Raw genomic sequence first — 27780 nt, forward strand, 5'->3', positions numbered from 1 at the left:
CCACCCAACTATCAAATTTACAGCTACTAAATCCACTAGTAGCGTTGATTTTTTGGACACTATAGTGACCATAGAAAATGGTACACTCAAAACTGACGTATTCCGTAAACCCACGGATAAAAATATGCACCTGCTCCCCCCTCCCTAGCAGTTGTCATCCCCCCGACACTGTACTAAAAACATACCGTACAGTCAAGCACTACCAGACGTATCGTACCGAAGAACAAACCGGACATCTCCGGAATAGAAATTACAAGAAAGAATACATCGAAACTGCTATAAAGAAGGCAAAAGATATTCCTCGATGTCAAACAAACCACGTCAGCCAAATTCGACCAGAGTGCCATTGGTCACAACCTATGGATGCTAGTCAAGTCGCCCCATCGCAAAGTCGCCCCATACAAAGTCGCCCCTTACACAGTCGCCCCATCGCAAAGTCGCCCCAAAACAAAGTCGCCCCATCGCAAAGTCGCCCCAACGCAAAGTCGCCCCAACGCAAAGTCGCCCCATTGCAAAGTCGCCCCAACACAAAGTCGCCCCATCGCAAAGTCGCCCCAAAACGTTAAAATAGTTTACAAGTGCGTAAAATGTCGCAATGATACAAAAAAAAACACGGAACGTGTAGGCATAAAATGGGAAGCCCCGCCATGTAGTCTCAGGTCACACGATGATATCAGTCGCGTCGCGTTTGAAATCGGTCGTGTTTAATTTTGCTCGCGATAAAATGATGTTACGATCTAGATTATTTTTACTTTGGTCGATGAATATTTATTATTATTATTAGGGCTATATTAATAATTGATTTTTTTTTATTTTACAGGTTTATGATGAGAAAGATGTGTGCCTTGACAATTTGTAAACATAGTTTAAGATTATATTATAGTATTATTCGGCATAATGTCATTTAACAGTACATAATTATTTAAATGTGAAATATTTGATAGGGAACGTAGGCTACGTCTGTGTCTTTTATTTTATATGCAACAAATTACCTAAAACAATTTATTTATAAACATTCAGTTTACTATTAGTATTACAATTAACATTGATTATAAGCCTGGAAAGGCAATCCCATCATTATATCCATTATAAAATTGCATCAAATAACCACTTATGTCGTAAATGATGACGGCGTGCGTGTGTGTATTCGTCGTACGTCCGTGTACGTACCGTGTACGTATTATATTCCGTGCCTCTTCACTGTCTTGTTTAATTTAAAATTAAATAAACACCCGATATGAGGATATTTTAGGCATGATAATTAGAATGTTCTATAACCAAAAGGGTTGAAAAGAATTTCTTCAGTAAAATGATCACTGTACTGTTGAATAAAAGGCGACTCGCAATCTGAAACCAATCGGAGCTGCGCCTTCTGGTATCTGTTTTCTCACAGCTGCTACGTCTTTCTGCTGACCACCGTCGGGGATTCCCCTTTTTTAAAAAACACGCACACGATACTCTACGATGGTTTTTCCATGGTCAAAATGTAGCGTTTTAATTTTGCTAAAATACCTGCATGTATAAAACGATCATATCGGCGATGAAATCCTTTTTTTTTTTGAGTATTTTTTATTTCTTCATTTTGAAAAGTCATAATAAAATTAAATAACAATAGACACATAACTTGTCAATAAATGCAAAATGATCAATAAGTAGCCTATAACACTCATTGTCTTACAACGCTGTTATTGTTTTAACTAATCTATACGAAGGCCTACTACACATTAAACATTTATTATATTATCCTAAAAAATGAGCTGGTATCCACGCGTAGGTAGAAGAAAGATTCGTAATTGTGGCTCTGGTAACTAATTTTAAAATCATATTAAATTAAAATTTTCGAAACTATAAATCAGGGATAATCTTTTTAGAACTTTCAAACAAGGAACTATTTTTTTAATGATTTTTAAAAAGCACATCACTCCATTAAAACCTGTAAAATAAAAATTAAACCACAAATTATGTATATAATAGGATAAACATTAATGTATACGACATTTAGCGCGACCAAAGTAACAACGCGATCAATGTCAAACGCAACCGATATGATTAAAACAGCGTATAGTACTAACTACCAAAATAAAACCGTGGGCGACTTTGCGATGGGGCGACTTTGCGTTGGGGCGACTTTGCGATGGGGCGACTTTGCGATGGGGCGACTTTGCGATGGGGCGACTTTGCGATGGGGCGACTGTGCCGGGGCGACTTTGCGATGGGGCGACTTTGTATTGGGCGACTTTGTATGGGGCGACTTTGCGATGGGGCGACTTGACTGGATCCCCAACCTATCACCCTAGATTGCCTCCATTACGGGCTATTATTGAGAAACATATGCCCATTTTACAGTCCACAGAACGTCCCAGGACTGTTTTTCCGGAACCACCCATTATTGCATTTCGTAGACCTCCCAACCTTCGTGATATATTAGTCAGATCCAAATTTAAGAGTGAAATTAACTCTCATGACAGCCAAAATTTGGGCAGTCACCTTTGCGGCAAATCTTGCAAAACTTTGGTTGGTTGATTCTACTGAAAAATTTAAGAGTAACCAAACTGGCCGCATTTTCGGATAAGACAATCGATTAATTGTCTAACCAAAAACGTCATTTATCTCATATACTGTAATATTTGTGGTAAACAGTACGTCGGGGGGAACAAAAAACACTCTCTGTATGAGAATGACACAACAAAGATCAGCTATCAAAACATTAAAGCTTGATCAACCTGTAGCCGAACATTTTAATTCAGCTGGTCACTCGATTGCAAATTTCAGAGTTATTGCAATAGACCACGATGTCAAATGGAGCGACAAAACTCGCAAAGACAAAGAAAACAACTGGGAATTACTACTTAAAGCTCAGGTACAGGCATGAATTTTAAATATAATATTTGGTTAATAGTACATAAATCAAATATTTGTAATAGAAATCAAGACGAAAAAACATGAATTTCCATTAATATGGTCAAATACAAAATTTGGCAAAATTCTGCCATAAAAACCAGGAAGACATTTTTTTCAGTAGTTAGGTAGTTAACCTAATGTAATAACATGTCTGGTGACTCCCTAGAAAGTGAAAAAAGATGGTGGATATACGGTGGATAATTTTTGCTATAGCATGAAAATAAAAATCTGAAGTTGAATAAAAATACCAGAAATGTAATATTCAAGTTATATTACCTATATTTATTCATCTGATAACATTTTTTACCACACCGTTTATTTTTTAAAGCTTTTTAAAATGCCTCTCTATTTACAAAATTTGTGTACAAAAGAATAGAGATTTTACTGTGTAATTTGAACTATCCCCCCACTGATAAGAAAGTGCTTATTTTCAACAAGCTTGTGTAACACAAATAAAATCCTAAAAATTATGAAACATAGGGGAAACTATAGATCGATAATTATTGGAATGTATGATCAATAGAAATTTTTTGCCCGCACCTGGCCTTTAAAACCACAAAACCGTTTGGACTTAACATTAGGAACATACTCCCCGATCGGTAAAATTATTCCATCGACTACCAAAATTTAAGTTTCTATATTAACCACCATTTTAGCTGTTTTTTAGTTCCATTCCAAAATTGTTTATCTCTACCTAGCTACCTTCTTTGTTTTCTACTCTTATTCAGTCTCCACCCACCATTCACCACCCTGTCTCTCTTGTTATATTTCTTTTATTCCTGTCCACCCAGGCAGCACTTTCCAGTTCTTATGCTATGACTTTATCCAAATTCCTTCACTTGCACTGATGAAGGGCTAGTGTTGCCCGAAAGCTCTGCTAACTTTTCTGGCTGTTTTACTTTATCGTTTTTGATTTTTTTTGTATCTCCATTGAGATCCAGCCACTGATACCCACAGCATGGTCATTTTTTCAGTAATTTTCCTTTGGATTTATATATAATTATATAAATGCATATGCATCAGGTCATAGGCTGGCATACATTAAACTTTTTGCACTTATATTTTAACGTACGTGCATATTTCATTTGTGCGGATTTTCTTAATTAATGTCAGGAAAAAAATCAACATAAAAACAAAATTTTTAAAGGAAATATGCTTCAAAACATGAGATCACACGTAATAATCAAACAAAACTTTAAAAAATGGTTGTATATTTTGCATTCAATAGGATCGTCCACAATTGTTAACAATATAAAACCTGTACCTTTTTGACGTTTTGGTTTTGCTTAATCATGGAGGAGCTGTTAATTGTATTGTCCATCAGCAAACAGACAGGGTTCTGTATTTGAACTATTAACATTTTTAAATTGTACAGTACACTAGCGGCATACAACTGTGCTGATTTTCTGCACATTTGGTCAGGACTGGACGTGTAACCTCCCATTTATAGGATGGGTACTACAAGGGTAATTAGAAAACATATTACTGTTATTTGAGGGAGGCGCTTATTTGTCTGGGTGTAATTGGTAACATGTATAAACATGAATGTTAAACATAAAAATAATATATAATATATATATAATATAACAACAAAATCAAAATGCTACAGTAGATAAATAAATACAGTAATGCTCTTTGAAATTGTCATTACTAATGTAGTTATCCTGACCTTGATTTAAAAATTGTAAACACCATATACCTGCTGTCAAAATTTGAATAAAATCGGACTGATTGGGTAAAACTAATAGTAATATAGTAATAATAGTCTGTATGGTTTAAAAGCAATGGTGGTAACATTCTGCAGCAGTTAAAAACGTCGACCAGAGAGGGGTTTTACAATTTGAGACATTGTTATGCTCTACACTTTTTGAAGCATATTAGAAATATTTTACAAACTGCGTTTTTTTGTTGATTTTTACGTTTTGCAGCTCAATATAGCTATACTATACCTTTGATTTTGATAAAGAACAACATTTGTAACAGGAGATATAACTTTATTCATTTTAATGTATTATTAGTACAATATGTTTTCTTTCATATTATAATCATAAACGGTACAATTCATTTCCTTATTGTTGGTCAGTAAAGAAATCCTATTTCTATTTATTCAAATTCTAACTTGAGAATTGAGAAAATCTATTGTATTTGGAATTTTGCTGAATAAATTCAGCTTACGTAAGTTGACAGTAAATCTGAAGTTTCTGCCTTAGAATTACATCTCATATTGCAGTTCACAATGAAAATAAGAATGAAATGTTTTGTAAAAATAATCATTATGCTGGCATATGAAACTAAATTTGAAGGTAGGTTTCACTGCTGGAACGACAGGCTCCATTAGTTAAAAAGGGCAGACTTTTCATGAATAAAAATCATGATGTTTCCATAGCTTCAACAGACTCGGTAACTTCCATGTTAAATTCCTGTACAGTTTTTGCAATGACTCTTGTTGTTCCCTGTTTATAACGATAGTTTCCTTGTCTGAGAATTAAAAAGCAAGGTCATCATGGTAAAGTAGGTTTAAAGAATAAAATTTACATATTATATTATATAATATTAATATATATACTTATAATTATAAGCTTTTAAAAAAAAAAAGTTTATTCATGCAATGGTACAAATACTTTTCATTCAGTGAAAGAAGAAATGTTCTATTTTCATTCTGCTTTTTTCTTATGGAAATATAACCTTTCATCTGTTACCGAATCAAATTATTTGTACCATTGCACTCAATAAACATTCACTATTTATTATTAACACGACTTAAGCCAGAATGGACTAAAAGATAAATTGACATTGTTCACACTTATTTAATGAATTTTACCACAGCTCCTAGTTAATTTAACTGTGATAGAGAAAATTCTAAATAGATAATGAATAACCAACCAGAAACTGTCATTATTATTTGCTATGCTTATGCTAAGCATTCGAGTTTTCACAAATGGTGATTGGAGTTGGAGAGACAGATTTCCATTCGGAGGCCTACTTAATTGTACAGGCGAGTAAATTGCGTTATCTCTAAATGCACAAGCGTCCGACTAAGGAGAATTAAAATTTTGTGAAAGTCTAAACATACCTGACACCTTTGATATTAGCCTCATCATATGGTCTTAGATAATCTACTTTATCCTTTTTGATGACACATAAATCAATGTTGGTTCCAGATCCAAGATCATTGAAGATACCTGCTGCTATAGCATCCCTCACCAGCTTTTTAGCATCCTCTTCCTAAATGTTTTGAATAGTCTTATTTAGGGTTTACTTGATTACAAAATAAACAAGCAAATTTCATATTTTTGCTATTTAATTACCATATTTATTCGAAATAAATGCCCCTCATTTGGAATAAACGACTCCCTCAAATTTATTTATTTTATTATGAATTAGACATTTTAGCTTTACATTGGTACCAAGAATGTTATTCAAATAACAATATCTGAATCCTAAAAGTAAAATGAAAGTAACTCACATTATATTTGGCATTGACAAAGAACATGATCTTTTCATCCAATAAGATGCGTTCTAATATAGACATTCAGTTTGTGTCTTTAAGGAGGGCACTGTTTCATCAAAACTATGTTATGCTAGGCATTATAGACCCTTGTTGAACCGTATATATATCACATTTGTGCAAACAACCACATTTGGGCAAATATGTTACCTTCAAATGTGCAAACAACCAAATTTGTGCAAACATGGCACCCACAAATGTACAAATCTGTAAAAATGTATAATCCACTAATGTGCAAACATCCCGCCGTTAAATGTAAAAAACAATCAGTTTTGACGTTAAATGTGCAAATGAAATTCTACAATGTGTAAATCATTTTTGTTCAACCAAAATCGTTTATTAAAAATGATAACACCACAGACCACACGAGACTTAGTTAACCAAGTTAAAATGAGTAAACTGTTGTCTATTAAATAGGTAATCAGAAATCAGTTGAATTGAAGAGGAAGTCCTTGGATACCATAGGAATGTAGTTTTTTAATATGTATATCATGGTTAATGGTATCAAAGGCCTTACTTAAATCTAAGAAGATACCTATTGTACATTCTTTCTTTTGTAAAGAATAGGTTAACTTATCATAGATGTCTATCAAGGCCAAGTCTGTTGAAAAACCCCTTCTCAAACCGTATTGGGTAGGGCAAAGTATATTGTACTTAATAATAAAATTGTAAAGACGGTTATAAATTAAACGTTCAAGGAGCTTAGAAAAACATGTTAATAATGAAATGGGTCTATAATTGCTGAAAATATGGGGGTCATCTTTTTTATGGATGGGAATTACTTTTGCTATTTTTAATAAATCAGGGAAGATACCATTAAGAAAAGAAATATTGAAGATATGACAAAGAGGTTTAGAAATTGAGTGACCCACACCTTTTATAACTTTATTAGATAGTTTGTCAAAACCTACAGCTCTTGTTATCCTTTAAGAGATTAATTAGGTCAGTAATTTCAAATTCAAGAATGGGATTTAAAAAAAAAAAGAATTTTGAATAGGGGAAGGAAGAAAAGATGAGAAGTCAATACTTGTGCTGGGACTACCAATGTTATTAGCCAGCTTAGGACCAATGCGGGTAAAGTAATCATTAAACTTATTGGATATAAGTGAAGGGTCTGTTATTTTGATATTGTTATCCTTAAAATATGTGGGAGGATCTTTATTTTTCCTTTTTGCCAAGGAGTCCATTTATGGCATGCCAAGTTTTTTAAATATTGTTTTTAAATGCATTAAAACGATTTTGGTAATAGTTCTTTTTTGAAGTTGAAAGTAAGGCAGTTAACATGTTTCTATGTTGTATTGTCCCGATCTTTGTGCTTACCAGATTTTAAATATTTTTTGTATAGTTTGTTTCGGTTATCTATAGATTTTATCATGGCATTGGTAATCCAAGGTTTTCTTTCCTTACGTATATTGCGCTTATGCCAAATAGTTTTAATATGGGTGTTGTATAATTTTGTAAGTTTTTGTAAGCAAGGTCACTGGTAATACTGTATACGTCAGACCAGTCAGTATTTGTGAGGTTAGCATTTAATGCAGATATTGAGGATTTGTTAATTTGGTTTAAATAAACAAATTTAGTATTATCACAGGAAGGGTTAGAGTGGGGTGTTTTATGAGTTAAAGAAAATATGGGGAAATGGTCCGATATATTCGAGTACATAATTCCAGGAAAAGTTAAATCAATAATGTTATTACAAAAAATGTTGTCAATTAATGTAGCAGTTTTGGTTGTAACTCGGGTGGGTCTATTAATTAAGGGATAAAAGGAATGTTATTTTCATTGTTGATCGTCTGTAGTAAATGGGCAATTTCCTGATTAAATACATTGAGTGATTGTTCCTGTAGACGATACACAACAGCAAGGATAATATTTTTGGGTTCCGCTTTGATTTCAATAAAAATTGATTCAGAGTTAATTGATATAAGTGAGCTCAAATCAGATTGATTAATGTATTGAAATGTATGATCAAGGTATATGGTGACACCTCCACCAGCCTGGGATATTATAGAAGAATGGAGTAGGGTATTATAGCCGGGAATGTTAAACAAAGACAAAGGGCAGAGAAGTTATGGTTCAATTTGGAAATAAAATCAGTAACTTCAGAAAAGTGTTTGGATAAGCTTCTTACATTATGGTGATATAAGCTAAAAAAGAAATCAGATTTAGTAAATTTGGAGTTGAAACTGTCAATAAGTTCGTAATTAGACTGAACATTGTTACTAATAAGTGAGCCATCCTTGTCACAAGTGATACCATTGACTGAAACATCAAGTGGGTTGAATTTCAAGGAAATTAATTTATTGAAATTGACTTTGTGATCTAAGGATAAAGAATTGAGCTTGTGAATGAATTCAGAGTCATCAATTATGTTATTGAAGGGAAATAAAGTATCAATACAATTATAACAAATCCAGTTTTTAATGATAGAACAAGAAAGATGAGCAATATTGTCACACGCGATACATTTGGTATATGCATCCTTTACACACGTGTTACACAAAAACATTCCATTACGGATTGTCAAAGGAAAGGAAATAATCAACCATCCGGTGTAGGTGTCTCTAAAAAAAGGGGGAAAATTTAATAATAAAAAAAAGAAAGAAGCATCATAGGAAGAATCAAGTTATCCATTCAAAAAATAAACGCGCAGATTTGCACATTTGAGGGTGCCATGTTTGCACAAATGTGGTTGTTTGCACAAATGTGACTTTTTGCACATTTCACAGCTCAACAACCCTTCAATTGATCTTGTATGATCATAGGGTATATATTATTTCTGTCAAATCAAGGTATCTGAATGAGCAATCATTAATGTAACTAACCTCCATATCAACCTGATATCGATCTTCAAATACGGACATAGCAGCTAATGATCCTGATCCCATAGTAACAAATGGTAACTTATTAGTTGAACCATGTGGATAAATACTATATAGATGTGGTCCATCAATATCAACGCCGCCTAAAACCAATGCTGCACCTATATACCCTTGGTATCTACAAAGTTATTTAAGAAATGGAAAAAATTTATTATTTAACTATACTCTATATAATTATCAGTAGTTGGCCGGAAATGACACATCATAGCGCTCAAACAGCAAAACGATCGTAGCCTACTTGATTGGAATGCAAATGTATTATACGATCAAAGCAGCTAGCAAATGAATTGCGTCTAGCAAACCAATCACGCCTCCTTTGATGATGTGCGTACCGACAAAAGAGTAAATTCCACTGATCCATTGAGTCAATTAATTCAGTGTGATATTGAAAACATCATTATATTTATTTTTTAATACACATAACATTTAACTTAATTTTTTTACAAGAAAAACAATACAATAAATCATTATTTTAACTGAAAACTTTATTTACAATAATACAAATTACCGCATTACTCCGGCCCTATCATATTATAATGGACGATTCAGCAAATAGCCAATTAAAACTAGAGATCGAAAGCGAGACATGACAGCAACAAAACATGTGTAACTTTGTTACGCAGTCTTTTGTTTCTTGGGAGAACCTTAGCCATCATGGTTGATAACTACGGAAATTCAATTGTAAGCAGAAGATGCCTATATGGAAACAATTACCATTAATCAGTATTGTATTTGAACGTGTATTTGAACGTCACAGGAAGGCAGCGCATATTTTATCGTTCGTTAAGTCGTACACCACCATATACTTTATAGGCACAGCGGAAATCAGTTATCTGGGTAAACACAATTTGGTTGTGTGCGTTCTTAGCTATTTGTTGCGTACCGCATACCGTCCCCGTATGAGGCGACGAGGGGCGTATCAGTCCACAATCAAACTTGCCTATGTTAGGCAATTTGTTTCAGACTATTATTTATATAAAAGGCTACGATCGTATATAGAGCGGTAATTAGCCTAAGGAAGGCTATCCTTTTACTTCATCGTGGGAAATTATGCACATGGCCAGTCTGGTTTTTAGCTCAACTACGAACGATGTTCATGTCTTTAATTAAACAGGCTCTTATAATTTGGATTTCAACCAATCACACCACCAGTGTTCTCCCCAGGCCTTTGAAGCATCACGGTACCGTGACGCTTGGGTTCTCTACCGTGACGCTTTACGGTTGGCCGTGACGTTTAAAAGCTTATCCGTGATGCTTAAAAATATCAACCACAACCAATCTAAAAATAGATTAATAAGGGAGCGTGCCCAAATGTTTTTACTCCGTTTAACTTGTTGTAACGCAACTAGTTTAACGATTTACCGTTATATGCAAGCTAATTTAAATGGGGTTGGGCGTGTTCAGTGAGGCATATCAAGCCCTCCGTTTACTAGCTACTATGCTGTTATGATCACTCCATTGTTTAACGCGTAATTAACGGGAGACCGGACATGCCGTTCAGTGTTGCGTAACGATGATTCCAACGCGTTATTAACAGTCCTTGTTATGGTATGTTGCGTGAAATCCTATGATGACTCAAAATAACGGGTTATTAGCAGTCCGATCATTGTTGTTACAACGCGTTGTTAACACGATTGTTAATTCGTTTAATAGCTTTTTGGGCTCGTATGTTATGTTATAATTATATTTATTATTAAAATAATCATGTATTATACTGTATCCTAGGCCTACCGTAAAATAAAAATATATATAGGCCTAGGCCTACACGGTAAAATAAAAATATATAGGTCTAAGCATACTATTTACGATCCGATTCATGGTATTTTTTAGCCTGGTACGTCGGGCGACACGTGTCTAAATTTCTAATAGCCGACTTTCACCTGAAAAAAAATACGCATTTTTGATCCCTGGATGTAACATGATATCGACGCGAATACCGCACTACAGAGAGCTAGGCCATGAACGATTCGTTAAAAGTACACCGCCAGACAATCGCGTAGCTATTGTTTAGATTACACTATAAACAATTAATAACAAAGAAAGCCTAGAAAGATAAGCTTCTCCTCTCGTTAAAATTGTTAAATAATTTTGCTTTGACTGAGCCATTTTGTGACGGTTTCAACTCTTATCCATAACATTTCATTAATTAAACAATCAAATATAGATTTGCACTTTAGACAATATTTTTTTAAATAATTTATTGTATCAGTTCAGACTGTGAAGAACATGGATTTCGAAAGGTACACTTTATTTAACGCCAGGAATTCTTCTCACGGAAAAAAATGTGCTGATTGCAATCTGCATAAGCAACCAAAGATCCTGTATCTTGCTGGGATTCTGCCTTTTCCCCAGATGCATTGTTATTTGTATATGACATAAAACCTCAGTACTGTGGAATGATGCTACTCTATAGGCCTACTGTCATTCAATACTATCGTCCGTTAGCTCGGCGTTTAACGGACACAAACACTCAGTAACCTGTGGAATAATTCTATACTCTGTATGCTGTCATTCAATACTATCGTCCGTTAGATCGGCGTTTAACGGACACAAAAACTCAGTAGATTGTGGAATGATGCTACTCTACTGTAATTCAATACTATCATCCGTTAGATCGGCGTTTAACGGACACAAAAACTCAGTAGATTGTGGAATGATGCTACTCTACTGTAATTCAATACTATCGTCCGTTAGATCGGCGTTTAACGGACACAAAAACTCAGTAGATTGTGGAATGATGCTACTCTATTGTAATTCAATACTATCGTCCGTTAGCTCGGCGTTTAATGGACACAACAACTCAGTAGATTGTGGAATGATGCTACTCTACTGTAATTCAATACTATCGTCCGTTAGATCGGCGTTTAACGGACACAAAAACTCAGTAACCTGTGGAATGATGCTATACTCTATATGCTGTCATTCAATACTATCGTCCGTTAGCTCGGCGTTTAACTGACACAAAAACTCAGTAATTGTGGAATGATTCTACTCTATTGTAATTCAATACTATCGTCCGTTAGCTCGGCGTTTAACGGACACAAACACTCAGTAACCTGTGGAATGATGCTATACTCTATCTGTCATTTAATACTATCGTCCGTTAGATCGGCGTTTAACGGACACAAAAACTCAGTAGATTGTGGAATGATGCTACTCTACTGTAATTCAATACTATCGTCCGTTAGATCGGCGTTTAACGGACACAAAAACTCAGTAGATTGTGGAATGATGCTACTCTACTGTAATTCAATACTATCGTCCGTTAGCTCGGCGTTTAACGGACACAAAAACTCAGTAAATTGTGGAATGATGCTACTCTATTGTAATTCAATACTATCGTCCGTTAGCTCGGCGTTTAACGGACACAAAAACTCAGTAGATTGTGGAATGATGCTACTCTACTGTAATTCAATACTATCGTCCGTTAAATCGGCGTTTAACGGACACAAAAACTCAGTAAACTGTAGAATGATACTACACTCTATATAATAGGCCTACTGTCATTTAATAATATCGTCCGTAAACTCGGCATTTAACGGACTCAAAAACTCAGTAAAACTGTGGAATATGATGCTATATAATACTGTCATTCAATACTATCGTCCGTTAGCTCGGCGTTTAACGGACTCAAAAACCCAGTATACTGTGGAATGATGGTATACTCTATATGCTGTCATTCAATACTATCGTCCGTAAACTCGGCGTTTAACGGACACAGAAACTCAGTAAATTGTGGAATGATGCTACACTCTGTCATTTAATACTATCGTCCGTTAGCTCGGCGTTTAACGGACACAAACTCAGTAACCTGTGGAATGATGCTATACTCTATATTATGCTGTCATTCAATACTATCGTCCGTTAGCTCGGCGTTTAACGGACACAAAAACTCAGTAAACTCCGGGAATGATGGGTATTCGAATGATGCATACTCTATATACTGTCATCTATCGCCCGTTAACTCGGCGTTTAACGGAACAACGCACTTAACGGAACAACGCACTGAATAGTAAATTCGCCCTTGGTTGAGAGCAAGTAGGGGAATTCCCTTTTTTGCGACGCCTCCCTACTGCAAGAAGGCAATTGCACATTGTTTTTATATATTTATTTTATATATATACTGTATAAGTGTTTTGCCTATTACACCATTTAGGCCTAAATAGAAACAATAATTGTTAATGTACACAGTTTTTTTTTGTATTTTGTAATAAACATGACACCCTTGCAGCAGCATCACGGAGGCTGCCAAAAACACCGTGGTGCGTGTGTACATCGCATCGCGGTGATAAAAAACCATGTGCTTGCTAATAACGTGACGTCATATCGCCCAAAGTTTCATCCTCTGTTTTTGGACACATTCGAGGTCAGCGATAGTTAAAGTAATGATTTATTTACGTAATACAATAATTGTTCATGTACACAGTTTTTTTAGTATTTTGTAATAAACATGACACCCTTGCAGCAGCATCACGGAGGCTGGCCAAAAACACTGTGGTGCGTGTTGTACATCGCTTCGCGGTGATAAAAAAAACCATGTGCTTGCTAATAACGTGACGTCATATCGCCCAAAGTTTCCTCCTCTGTTTTTGGACACTGCTACTCCTCGCGCGGCAGCTAGCTACAGTCAGTAAATGTTTTAGCTCTAGATAGACGGCGACCGGTTTCTATATTGTTTGGTCCATACCGTCTCCATAAAGGCTATACATGCTGATACTATCGATACGACAGTCGGGGTTTTATCTGTGTTTACAATTTCGCCATTTTTTTTTCGGTCAAGTGTACAGGGTAAAAAATAAAAAAGGAATTAACGTCAAGCATGCTAAACAAAAAATTAGTATATTATAGGAATGTTCTATAAGTTGAAAATGTTCAACAAAAATTGTGGAATTGTAGATGCTGATAATTTAATGTTGGGTAATGTTGTTTTAACAGCATTTTTTGCCGTCGAAATGACGGTTTACCACATCATCTGCAGTTTCAAGCAAGGCCCTTTCTACAGCAATTGCCGTCGATCTCCATATTATTATTAGATATTATTGTATTGAACTCTGTAATGTGTGGTGTGATATTGTCAGTACAAGGGTCCGTTAAATGAGCGTTTAACGAATATAAAAACGATCTGTTAGGTCGGCGTTTAACGGACGAAAACAACGGACGTTGTTCTTCCGTTGTACGCGTTAGATAGTAAATTCAATTTCATTGTACAGTATTAACCACCATGATACGCTCTGCTGAGTACAGACCGCCCAACTCATTAACGTTTTGCATATTATTAACGCATTTAAAAGTCTATTAACGGAGTAAAAACATTTGGGCACGCTCCCTAACAGGCATGTACTTTCTACGTAGAGCTGAGGCGCGTCATGCATAAAGAGCCTAATGCATACGAGACACGTGACATGACCACTAGACGATATTACAAGCCAAGAAACAAAAGACTGCATAACAAAGTCTTATAACAACTGAGACGCGCTTTCACCGGCCACCGCCGAGAGATGTAAACACGTGTTTTGTTACTGCCATATCTCTCTTTCGATCTCTAGTATTGGCTGTTGTCTTTTGATTTTGATTGATTGTATTGTTTTTCTTGTAAAAATGTTATGTGTATTAAAAAATATATATCAATGATATTTTCAATATCACACTGAATTAATCGACTCTCTATGGATCGGTGGGATTTACTCTTTCGTCCGTAACGTACGCACATCACCAAATAACAAAGGTGCGATTGATTTATTAATGTTAGGCGCGATTGATTTGCTAGGCGCAATTCATTGCTAGCTGCTTTGATCGTATAATACTTTCAAGAAGGCTACGATCGTTTTGCTGTTTGCTAGCGCGCTATGAAGTCTTATTTCCGGCCAACTATAGGTGTTTTACTGATGAGTAGGCCTAGTTTTATTTCATCGGGGACTTCTCCCTGACGTTCGTATTGAACGCAAAAACATTTTCACTAGCCCTAGTGATAGAGATGTTGTGAGAGCACAGAAAACATCGTAATGGGGACAAGTAATTCGTTCCCTCCCCGAGTTATTTTCACAGGCTCTTCAGCTTTGAGTTTACTTGCTTTGGAGACAAGTCTATTCCGTACTCCTGCTTTATTTTTTTAGAAATGTCTTTATAAATGTGGTTGTCCCTTTTATTACCTTTTAGTTGGCCGGACATTTTAGCTTAGTATAGTATTATACACATGATTTATAATGAAATCTCGAGAAAAAGTAACTTATGTCTTTATTATTATGTAACAAGGGGTGGTTTATGACATTATATGCGATAATCTTATCTTTCATATATTAGATTCTGACATCATCAATCAATCAATATATCTTTTAAAAATGGAATGCAATGGAATAGAAAAAAAAAAGAAAATGTTTACCTGAAAAGATACTGTTTTAGCATTCTATTGGCAGTAACCACTCTACCTTCCCTACCACTTGCCAATCTATGCAGCTCCAATTTTGAGGATATCATCTTAGTTGTTTCTTCTGTGTCTGCAGCTGTACCAGCACCACAGCAGTATATGTTTGGTGCAATGTAATGAATTTTGGAACAGTTCTTGTCTGCAACAACAGTGTCTTCTGTTGCCCTTGTGTCAGCTCCAAGAATGATTCCATCCTAATAAAATATATTTATTTTCTTCTTTTTATCATTTTCATCAATTAAAACAAAATCATAGAAAAAAAAAATAGAGCGGCTAAAATAATTACACATACATCTAGGTATGACTCTAGCTCACAGGCGATCAAAGATTTAAATTGGCCTAATTTAGAAGAAAAACAATATTACAACGAAGCAGTCACAATGTATAAAATAATGAATAACTTGACACCATCCTACTTAAGAAACAGATTCTATAAACGCAAACAAACATATAATACTAGATCAAAAGATATTCTAAGTTTACATAAGGCAAACACTGAGTATAAAAAGAAAAGTTTCTCATATTCTGGCGCAAAGCTATGGAATAGTTTAAATGCTATAAACTCAAATGCAATTACAGCTCCTAATATACATATATTTAAAAAAATTATAAATTACCAAAGATAAAATATACTTGAAACTCTATATTTTTCATGAAATCTTTTTTTGTTTTTTGTTTGTTTTTGTACTGTAAATGATAAATTGTGTAATAGTATAAATAGTTTTGTAGTAAGTAACAGCCTTGTGAAAAACACCAATATGGTGATTCAAGTGTTGCATCCGTTTTTAAATAACGTTATTATTATTATGACAGCTACAACTTTATCCTGTTAGCTTCTAAATGTTCTTGATTACAAAAGCACACTCATTTGAGTGGACACAATATCAATATTTGCTGTATAGTGTCAATATTTGCTATATAGTGTCAATATTTGCTGTATAGTATGTCAAATTTGCAAGTGACAATTAAATTTTAGTTTATTTTTGTTTTTAAAGGTAGTGTATTCTGTATTTTGAAACCATTGATGTTTAAAAAATCTCGAAGTGTGCTTCTTTTCAAGATAATATGGGCTCCATTTCGAGATAGACTATTTGAATATCAAAAAGAACAAAAGTTATTTATGATATCATACATTTATTTTACAGTTTAAAATGGTATGTTGATCATGATAAAAAAACACTCCATTTCATTTAGGTCACACCATTTTCTTTCACTCTCGAAACTTCTAGCGAAGGTAACATTCTCTTAAAAAAAATTAATACCATATGCCTGCGCATACGAACGATTGTGGTCGTATTTAGTTTAATTTTTTCTTCTAAATGGCAATGTCTCCGAAACCATGTCTTAATGGTAACAATGCTACTTTGATAATCTAATTAGTTACACTTTATATTATATTAACAGAATTTCTATGTTTTTTTCCTAAAAACAAATGATAATAAATGATACTTGACTTGACTTGACAATATTCACGATTTACGGATTCTCCTTCTAAAACATGTCTATAATTACAGCTGTACACTGGTATGTTTTAAAAAACTATCTTAAAATGTCATTGTTTTTCGATGCGATTAGTCGAACTAGGATTGGTAATTTACTTCCAAACATGGTATTAGAAGTCATAAAAGTTAACCTTGTCCCACCAACAACTCAGTTACATAGGGTATGACCGAGTATCCTGTTGAACGAAAGCACTCGTTTTAACATACGTTCTGGTGATTTCAACTATACCTATACAGCAAAAGAAGCCAATTAAAAGGATATTTTGAAATATATGCATGCAATATACCAGATTTATTGATTTGGAGCATTACATGACATAAATGAGGCACGGCAAACATCTTTTCTTGGCAAAATATATTGATATGTCAGCCATGTCCGACTTCTCGAAAATGCAATGATGGATCGCCAAGTACGTCGTTAGATGATATACTCTATGTTGTCCAATTAATATTTTTATTCAGGTCAACCCATGACTTTGGACGTCCTGACCTCCGAGCTCGCTCGATTATTTACCATGAAAAATATCTTTTCTATAGTCAACGTATAATTGCGTATTTTCTTTAAACCGTAGCATACGCCAATTATGATATCATAACTCAAAAGCACTGATCTTGAGTTTAGTCAGTGTCCAGGTTTAACATGCATAAGGCCAAAAAAAAAAAAAAAATGATTGTGTTGGCCACATTTTGGGTAAATCCCCAAAATGGGTAGGTCGATAGGAAAAGTTTTTTTTTTTTCCCCAGACCAAAAATGTGTTGCCAGCCAAATAATAAACAATTTACACAAATGATATAAAAATACTCTTAAAAACAATTTTCATAGCACCCTAGGCTCACGCTAACTATAAATATTGTTTCAACAAATGTAGGCCGTTATGAGCCATATTTCGCCGATTTCTTATCGCTGGGAAAATTCCCCACCAGAGACATCGATCGATCGAGGAGTAGGCCTAGGCTACGACAATCTTAGGTAAATTTTTATTAAATGTAGGCCGACTTGCTTGGCGAATCCATGCCTTTTAAATCATTTAACAAGTTCATAATCGGATCGTAGTACTACATTAAAACCAAAAAATACCGCCTCAACAACCTTGTGCGATGTACGATCTGTTGTTCTTTGCTGCTGCAGATCAACATTGGTAGAGTCCATTAATTATGAGGGTGTTTAAAAATGTGATAACTATTAAAAACGTCTCAACCACTGCGTTTATTTAGTTAAAACTTGGAACCCCCAAAAATTGATAATCACGTATTCTGGTTATTATGTGATTGATTCACGGTTGGTTGCATGATTCTTTTTTACACGTACAGCGGAGGTGAAATATATTCGCCAATTTGGCGAATAAGACAATATTTTTTCACCATTTGGTTTCACAATTGTCGTTTGGCTCACAGCCTTCATTTTCGTCAGTTTAGGGTCGATCGAGCGTGGCCAACACAATAATTTATTAATTTTTTTGGTCTCACATGCAATTCGAAAGAATAGTGCTTTTACTAAACGGACTTGCTTTAGTTATTCCTCTATCACTTTAATTCCGCATAATATCTATTTCACTGCCCCCCCCCCTATGAGTACACACCCCAGAATCCGCATCCACTGAATTTTGGATTAACAACGATGGGATGGTCACTAAGTGCCTCAAAGGGCCCTCGCTACCACTAACCATTGACAGGAGAATAGAGCCAGGAAACGTTTTATTTGATGTGATGCTGATAACTTATATGAAGCAAATGCGAATAATGTGACCTAGTAGTCAAATTTTGGTTCTAATATGAAGTATATCATAGACTATGTAAGCAAACCATGGAATGATGATGGGACAAAGAAGAAGACGATGATAATTTAGCATTTATTCGACACATTAAATCATTAGGCATGTTTTTAAATGATTTATCTTGGAGGACGGCCATTTTTAGTGTTAATCTGTGACAGTTATAATACAAAGTACTATAGTAATAGTAACCCACACTCTAATAGTAACCCCCCTTCTAATAGTAACCCACCTTATAAGTCAATCTATAATTAATAACCCACTACTCTAATAGTAGTCACAAAAACTATTGACAAAATGATTGGTCGTTTATGATGCAGCCGTATTTTAAAAATAAGGAAATAATGCATGTTGATCTCGGGAGTGGGGGAAGATTTGAGTGTTTTTGAGTTTATAAAATAAAGTTGGAGTTCAACCAAATTTGTTTATTCGTACAGTTTTATTATTTTGCTATGAGTTGCTGACCGGAAAGTTGGGGGGTGGATTATTATTTTCAGGTGCCTAATTTAAGTTCAAGTTCAAGTTCAAAAAACATTTATTTGTTCAACAATGACATAGTTTTTAACAGTATAATATATAGGTGTGTACATTATTTAAATGAAAACATGGTAATAAGCCATCATTTGGGGTCTTCTCTAGAAGAAATCAAGTTTCTTGTCTCGAGAAAGACCCCAGAAACAATACACATACATAAAACTAATAAAATTTACTACTTAAAATAATAAATAAAAACAAAAACGATGAAATAAAAATAGATACATTCAGTGTACTACAATCATAATAATATTAAAATTAGTATAAAGAAATAAGATATTTTTTAAAATTTTTACGAAAAGTATAAAGAGATTTAAAATGCTTTAGTTTGTCATCAAGATCATTCCAGATTCGCGGTCCTGAAACAGAAATAAAATATTCGGAAATTTTCAGTCTAAAAGGAGGTACATCAAGATGCTGAAATTTATTGTCGATACGTAAATTGTACTTGTGTGATTTTGTATGATGAATTAATAGATTAGACATTGTCACAGGGAGTTTGGTATTAAAGAATTGAAAAATAAAGGAAGCAATTTGTGTTGTAAATAGAAGTAAATTAAAGTAAAATACTAAGTATATTGAGTTTTTAAAATAAAGGTTGGGAAGGGGCGAGATAGTGAGAGATAGTAATAATACGGGCAGCACGTTTAATTTGTTTATTAAGTTTGTCTAAGTTTGATGGGTAGTCGGCTGCCCAAATAATGTTGCAATAAAGAAGATGAGGTTGTATAAGGGTGTTATATAACAAGAGTAAGATATGTTAAGAATAGTAATACATAGTAACCCACTACTCTAATAGTAACCCCCCATCTAATAGTAACCCACCATAAAAAACAATCAAAGTATAATAACCCAGGGTTACAATTAGAAGATTTACGGTATCCCACTAGGGTCAAATTTAATGCCGTATGTTTTCACATAATTACCATATATCTATATATACAGTAATTATTATAATTTTGTATAGCTCAAAATGTAACAGTTAAGAAAAGAATTAGCCATTGTCTTCGATTTATTAAATCTTGTAGGGGACTGGAATCGGAAATTTGAGGCATTGCTGTCAATGGTATTTTCGTATATCCCAAAGCCATTGGTAATAGTTACAATGCAAAAAAGGAACTAACCGTGTGACCGAGTTATTAAATCTAGTAGTTAGACCTACTCTTCAAGCGATCGATGGATGTCTGGGGAATTTCTCTGCGATGAGAAATCGGACTAGATTGATTGATTACGGCCTACATTTTAATGTTATCTTTAATGCCAGTGTAATTATGTATCATGATAAAATATACAAAACTCAGTATTTTTCATCTGTAATGAAAATGTAAAATATAAATGTAATGCATTCTGGTCCTCAAGTTTAACTGGAAACTGAGGAAATTCGGATTAGGTCCTCCACGGACCCACGGCAGCCAGCAGTGCAGCGCCTACCAGATCAGCACACCGGGAGACGATCTCTTTTCGAATAGTGTACCAAGTTCTTTAACGTGCACTGTTAAGTACACGAGACCAACGGCTTTACATCCCATCCGAAGGACGAGGCAATGAGAGTAAAGCATCTTGCCAAAGGATGCAATTTTTGGCGACTTGTTTATTCGAGCGTAATTTGTGCAGCGATTTCCCACGATGTAAATGTAGAGACACGATCCACCACAATGACTAGGCCAACTAATACAAATAATATTAGCGAACGTCCAGAAACGATGGCGACAAAAAAGATGGTAAAAAATTAATTGTAAATATAGTATGTATCAGAACGTTAAGTCGGTCGCTCAAAAAGACTGCCGACAGAAGACCGTAAATAATACAGACCTAGTTTTTTTAGTCACATGGCATGAAACGCGGTACTCTCTGTTTTACCGCAACCTAACATGTTTTTTTTACTGGGTACGAGGGGTGGCTACAAAACAGTAATTAAGATTGTGTACCTGGATTTTGTGTCACATGACATGAAATGTAATATAATACTCTCTCAGCTGCTGTTCTAAATCGTTTCCACGATTAACATGTGTTTTCCCCTCCAATTCAACTCAGCCCCACCATGGTTGGGGTTCAGTTGAGGTGATTTTGAAAATACCTCCTAGATGGTCGGAAATGGCACTCTCACTTTAAATAAATGTATTAAAAATTGATATTTTAAATATGAAAACTGAGGTACTAGCCTATTAACAGGTAACATTTTGCCCATAGCCTATTTTGAGTAAAAGCGTCGCAACAGGGCGTTTGCACGCACATGGCGGAAAAAGGTGCTTGTCCAGGGCCGTCGACAGGACCTGTGGCGAAGCGAACTTTGTTAAATGACGCCCCAGATGGCCGCACATAAAATTCATGATAAATGGCACCTCTAATTTGCAGGATAAGACACTCTCATATGTAGCATGCTACCAATGAGCAAAACGATGTTGCCGATTTCATTCACTCAGTATTTAGTTTTGATTGCGTTGCGTTCAAGTTCAAACGTATATATCTTGCGGAAGCCCCGAAAAAAGCGCAAAATTGAATTATTATAGCTCAATATTTATTTACATCGATTATTAATTAAATAATTTTTTTATATAAATATAAATAGGTATCGATACCCTTGGGTGGGTGGCCTAGAACAAAATATGGTTGCTATAATGTATACTACAGTACACAGTTACCACTTTAGTGTACTATAATTATTATTAACATATCCTCTATGATGATGATCTGTATGTAACCACAGGGTTCCATTTTTGATGTATATACACCTTTATTTATGACCCCATTTACACTTACGATTTAGGCCGGCCCTGATAAGTGTAAATACTCCAAAAAGTTAGGCCGGCCCTCCAAATTTATAGGGGGGGGGGGGGGGTCCCCCACACTGGATCCGCCACTGGGATTAAATCATTTATAGTGTAGGTCGCCGAAACTCTCTCTGCATCCGTGAGCTAAAGGCCCTAATCGTAAATTGTTATGTACGGTATGCTCGCAGTATAAAAAACATTTTTTCACTTGAATTATATTTTTTCCAGTTTTTTTTTTTTAGACCATTTCAACTTCAAATGACATCATATGAGTAGATCACGTTGAATTAGACAACTTGTGCGCGATTTAGTTAAAAAATTACAAAATATTGTCAAAATCATGCCTATTTTGAATCTAGATATGAATTCATTCAACATTGTTACATCATCGTATGGCCACCCGAATATAAAATACTAGCAATTATACCTGCCTATAATTCGATAGCCTACAACCCTCCAAGCAAAAATGACATCACAAACCACAAAATCACTCCCACCAAATGGTTACGTGCAGAAACAGAAATTTGACGTTTTGCTATTGGATTGTATATACGAATTCATGTGAACATTTTGCCAATCGGATGTTGTGACGTCATCAAATGGCCAGTTGAATAAAAAAAAGTCGGATTTTCATCATTTGCGTCATAATTCATCACATTTAAAAGAGCGTGCATATATATTCTACGTATTCGAATCCCTTCAACATGTTAATATATGTTTTTGCTCAGATCAAAGTGACGAGTTCAGATCTAGTTAATTTTTTATGTTTTCTATTTGTCGAAATTAATGCGAGTTACAAAATATTGAACATTATTTTTGTTGTACATTTAGTAAAAATTGCTACATTTACAGTATTTTACCTTAAACACAACACCAGCAATTGTTGTGCCTGTTTTGGTAGCCTTTGGCGGTTTTGCCCCTTGCTTTTCCAAGAAAATATTTCTAAAGAGAAAAAAAAATAATATTAACAAGCAAGTTAAAGTAAACAATTTTTTCGTCCTAACCTGTCGCATATTTCTTATTTTTATAATTTCCTCAGAAAATCCCTGTTTAATGCACTTATTTAAAAACCCAGCAATGAGAAAAAGCTAAAGTGCACATTAAATCAAATGTGCTAGCAGTTGAAATCCCAAATCAACCAGTAGCTCCAAGTTCATCATCTCTGATTTTGCTAACAATTGATGGGTTGAATGAAAATTCCCAATTACGGCCGTTTAAAAATGTGCCACGTATTTTTGGTTGCGAATCACTCTTTTAATATTTTAGCATTTTAATGTGGGTGCCTAGAAAACTCAGATCTAGAAAACTTAGATCTCAGATATATCCAAGTTTTCTAGATCTAGAAAACTCAGATTATCAAATGGATCATTCCATTATTAATCAGAGGGTAGCTTGTTTGAAATACTACAGTATTATACGTTTTCTTACTAATAACAATTATTGTAACTTGTAGTAGTAGCGGCCTACGACTTAAATAATAAAGAAATACAGTATACACCATTTAAAATTTAGGCTTGGCATTTAGGCCTAGCCTAGCAAAGCAAACTCAATTCAAGGCTCAACATGTGGGCGCTATCGCGAAGAGTAGGCCTGGCCCTACTAGGCTAGAAGTGGTCAACTCATACCTATTACCAACTTGGCTAACTCATACCTCACCAACTCGTACCCACACCAACTTGTACATACCTAATTTTTAAGCCTACATTTCAACGGTAACGTGCACTGTATTTTCTTTATGATTTAAGCCGTAGGCCGCTTCTACATGTTACAATATTAGTAAGAAAACGTACACAGTAATCAGTTTTAAAAATACTCTAATATTTCAAATGACCCACCCTCTGATTAATAATGGAATGATCCAAATGACCTACCAACCATTCTGGAACTAGAAAACTCAGATATTGATAGTTTTCTAGATCTAGAAAAGTCAGATATCCGAGTTTACTAGATCTAGAAAAGTCAGATATATCCGAGTTTTGAGTTTTCTAGTCTATCTGAGTTTTCTAGACACCCTTTTAATTTAGCAATAATTATGAATTTAAATTTTGAAAACAAGGCTAATCACCAAAAAAATTCAAATAAATCCCCTTATTTCAAATAAAACTAGAATCAGCACTCCGAGAGTGCATACCTCCACCTAATGTAAAATTCCCCTACATAAGATTTCCAAAAATATTTATTCTTTTTATATTTGGGAATAATGGTTTTGTATCCAGCCTTTCACAGTTGAGATCCCTGGCCTGGTTCCATTTCTGCTGAGGATCTTTTTTTTTCCATCATCATGATTTCTATCTTTTACCACATTTGGTGTAGTGACTTATGTAGTACATTTACAAGTAGTAAGAAATTAAGGTCTTTATGTTAGGTGTTATATGTTGGGTTGGGAATCCGAATTATTTGTTTACGTAAAGGTGATTATTACTATAACCTCATGCTATCACGTTTTTATTCTATGCACACTCTAACCCTAAGCATCCCTACACAATTCCATGTTATACCCGGGTATTCATTCATTATTTTACTAATCCGCCGGATAATTACCAGCTTATCGTTGGTACAAAATCGTAATTATAATTACATCTACATTTTCGCGTTTATCATAATTTGTTTACTCTGACTTTCTTAATTTGTAATCAAAAAGTATGTAAATGCATTTTAATTTTACTTTGCAGTTCTTACTGTACATAACTTTACATGAGGGATACTGTACCTACAATTCTCATTGCATCATAGTATTCAGGATTGTCAACGTTGGACCACATGAGTCTGCTAATTTTGTCCCCGTATAGATGTTAGTTTTCAATTTTTGTCTATCCAATCCAAGTAAACTTTTGTAATGAAAGTCCTACAGATAAGTGTTAATGTATATACAGTATAAGCCCATAGAGTAATTTATAATTCTTCCATTTAAGAAAGCTTTCTAATTACATGCAAAGATAATAAAAGTCACATTTTGTATCTAATTTGTTTTGTGTATTTGCATTGTATTTCAGTAATAAACATTTGTTTGTACTGTATGGTAATCATTAATTTAAATAATAATATTTATTATTTGCATATCTACGAACATACCATCATTTTCAAAATTCTTTTCAATATGTTCTAGCAATACTTTTGAATTCGTAAATAACAGTGGACTTGCTTTTTGAACTTCAGATTACGGACGGTACCTAGAACTTGCAAGTGCATTTAAAATATAGTGTAAAATGTTCTGTATTTATTTACTGACCGCAAACATTCATGCATACTTATAATAAGCATTTAGCCTACCAGAGGTATATGTTTTTTTTTTATTATCCGTATTGTTTGTTTTTTATTTCTAAGTGTATAGATTATTATACACATGATTTATAATGAAATTTAGATAAAAAGTAACTTATGTCTTTATTATTATGTAACAAATGTGGTTTATGACATTATATGCACACAGACCTTTGATCGGATTGTGATACGGATTGTGATACTGGCTATTGTACTTGCATTAGCAAGATCCTATCATATAATATTATAAATAATTAAAGATCCTGAGAAAATTAATCAATATATCCTTTAAAAATCAATTACGTACTGTAAAGCCCAACATTTTTGTTGTGACTTTCGCGAAAGCAAAGGGCGCGCAAAAATCGCGAAATTCCCAACGATGTTGTTTACAGTTGACAGGCCTAGCCTAGGCTTAGTTAGCCAGGCCTACCTAGCAATTGGGCAAATTTTAGAAATATTTTAGGATAATTATTAAATTAAATTTTTATTTATCTTGACTACCAAATGCAAGATGGATTTTAGACGATTTTATGTTGTATGTTTAGGCTTAGATTCATTCAACACGCCCGTTGCGTTTCGAACAGCGTGCTTCGAGAAACGGTTATATTTTCAAATTTATTTTCAAACTGACTGACTTTTATATATTTAGAAGCATATTTTTTATAATAAAGTTGAGTATTTTGTATAATTTTTTGTCAAGATTCATGCACATCAAACTGCGCATTTAAATTCAATTGACTTTTTATTTGTTGACAATTTGTTTAAAATGAACTTGATTTTTAAAGATGTATTGTCCCTTGAAACACAAAAAAATGAAGGTCAAAATATTCTAAATTTAAATTGGCCATATCAAAGTAATATTAAAGTTATTCACTTTAAGTCGAAAATTCGAGCCAAAAGCAACAAGTTTACGTAATTAACAGGTAAATTAGTTTGATTACATTTCGTCGCGAGCGAAAGTAAACAAAGATTTCAAACCATGAGTACGCATTATGCATATGATAATTAGGATTGTTTACAACTCGTCACGGTTGAGAAGGTATTTTCACACAGATCGTGAGGAAGTTTTATGATTATGCATACAGAGTAGCCAAACAAGCGCGTTTCATTATGGGGTATGTTTTGATCGAAAACTTTGACTGGAAGTCAGAGTTATTTTTTAAACAAAAAAACGTCTGTATTTCAGTTAAATGATTTTTTTTTCGAAAAATTTTTGGTGATAGTTAATAACTATTATGATACTTCAAAATGACCCACCTTTTTTCGAAATCTGTTATTTTTTATTTTTTTGGAATTAGTCAAAGGGACAATACATCTTTAACCTCATGAGCGGTTTAAGAAGCGCTTATCGGGGTCAATCGGTTAACGAATGTTTGCGGTAAGATTGAGAGAGATGAATAAGAAGTGTGAAACACGTCCTCTGACTGGAAATTAGGCATTCATGAAGATTAACCCCGCGGCTGGTTTCATTACACAAATATTTGAACAGTTCGCGGTGACTGAAATACCTACGAAAAACAAAACGACCGTAGTGTTAATATACAGTAAATAGCGCCACCAACAAAGGCAATAGTTTGCTAGAAAAAAAATCTCATTTTAATATTTAAAAATCCAGATCACGAAAATCGATCGTTTGAATGTTTAACACCCCCCAACCCCCCAAAAAAACTCCTCGGATTTGAAATATCGAGAGGTTCAAAATAATACTTAAAAACGTGGAGAATTCTCATCCCTGCTTTGTAACAAGGCGACTTTGCGATGCGGTGACTAGCATCCGGCCTAGAGCCTACCTATCTAGGCTATATATAGGCCCCTAGCCTAGTACGGATTCCCCCTAGTACTGGCCTACTACTACTATCTAGTCTAGAGTCTAGAGAGAGGGGCTAGAGGGCTAGGCTAGCCTAGTAGCCTAGCTAGGCCTAAGTATAAATATATATAGATAGTCTCTTTACTACTACTTACTACGCCTACTACTAGGCCTAGGCCTAGGCCTAGACTAACTACTAGGCCTAATGTTAGTCTCAGTTATAATAATATATACAATTTAAACCTCTTGCAATTTTCAAACACAAATCCTCCAGAATGTGGTGGAGTTACAAGCGATACAGTTGCCATGATGATCCGGCCGATGGTGATATGGATGGTCGGTCGGTTATATTGGTGGTGGTGTGTGGTTGCAGGTGGTATAATTTTTGCTCTATCATCTGCTGTATACAAACTACGGA

The 27780-nt window shown here is 34.5% G+C and overlaps 1 protein-coding gene across 1 annotated transcript; it reads right to left on the reverse strand.

Annotated features, from left to right (window-relative positions):
- Positions 1-4874: 4874 nt before the first annotated feature.
- Positions 4875-27765, reverse strand: LOC144838049 (proteasome subunit beta type-7-like). The gene is made up of 6 exons (XM_078693408.1): positions 27606-27765; positions 23155-23236; positions 15671-15909; positions 9235-9409; positions 5975-6126; positions 4875-5379 (listed from the first exon to the last, which is right to left on the reverse strand). Exons 1-6 carry the CDS (start codon positions 27668-27670, stop codon positions 5271-5273), a joined length of 822 nt encoding a protein of 273 aa, XP_078549534.1. The 5' UTR covers positions 27671-27765; the 3' UTR covers positions 4875-5270.
- Positions 27766-27780: the final 15 nt, after the last annotated feature.

Source organism: Antedon bifida, chromosome 3, assembly GCF_963402885.1.
Source record: "Antedon bifida chromosome 3, ecAntBifi1.1, whole genome shotgun sequence".
NCBI lineage: Eukaryota > Metazoa > Echinodermata > Crinoidea > Comatulida > Antedonidae > Antedon > Antedon bifida.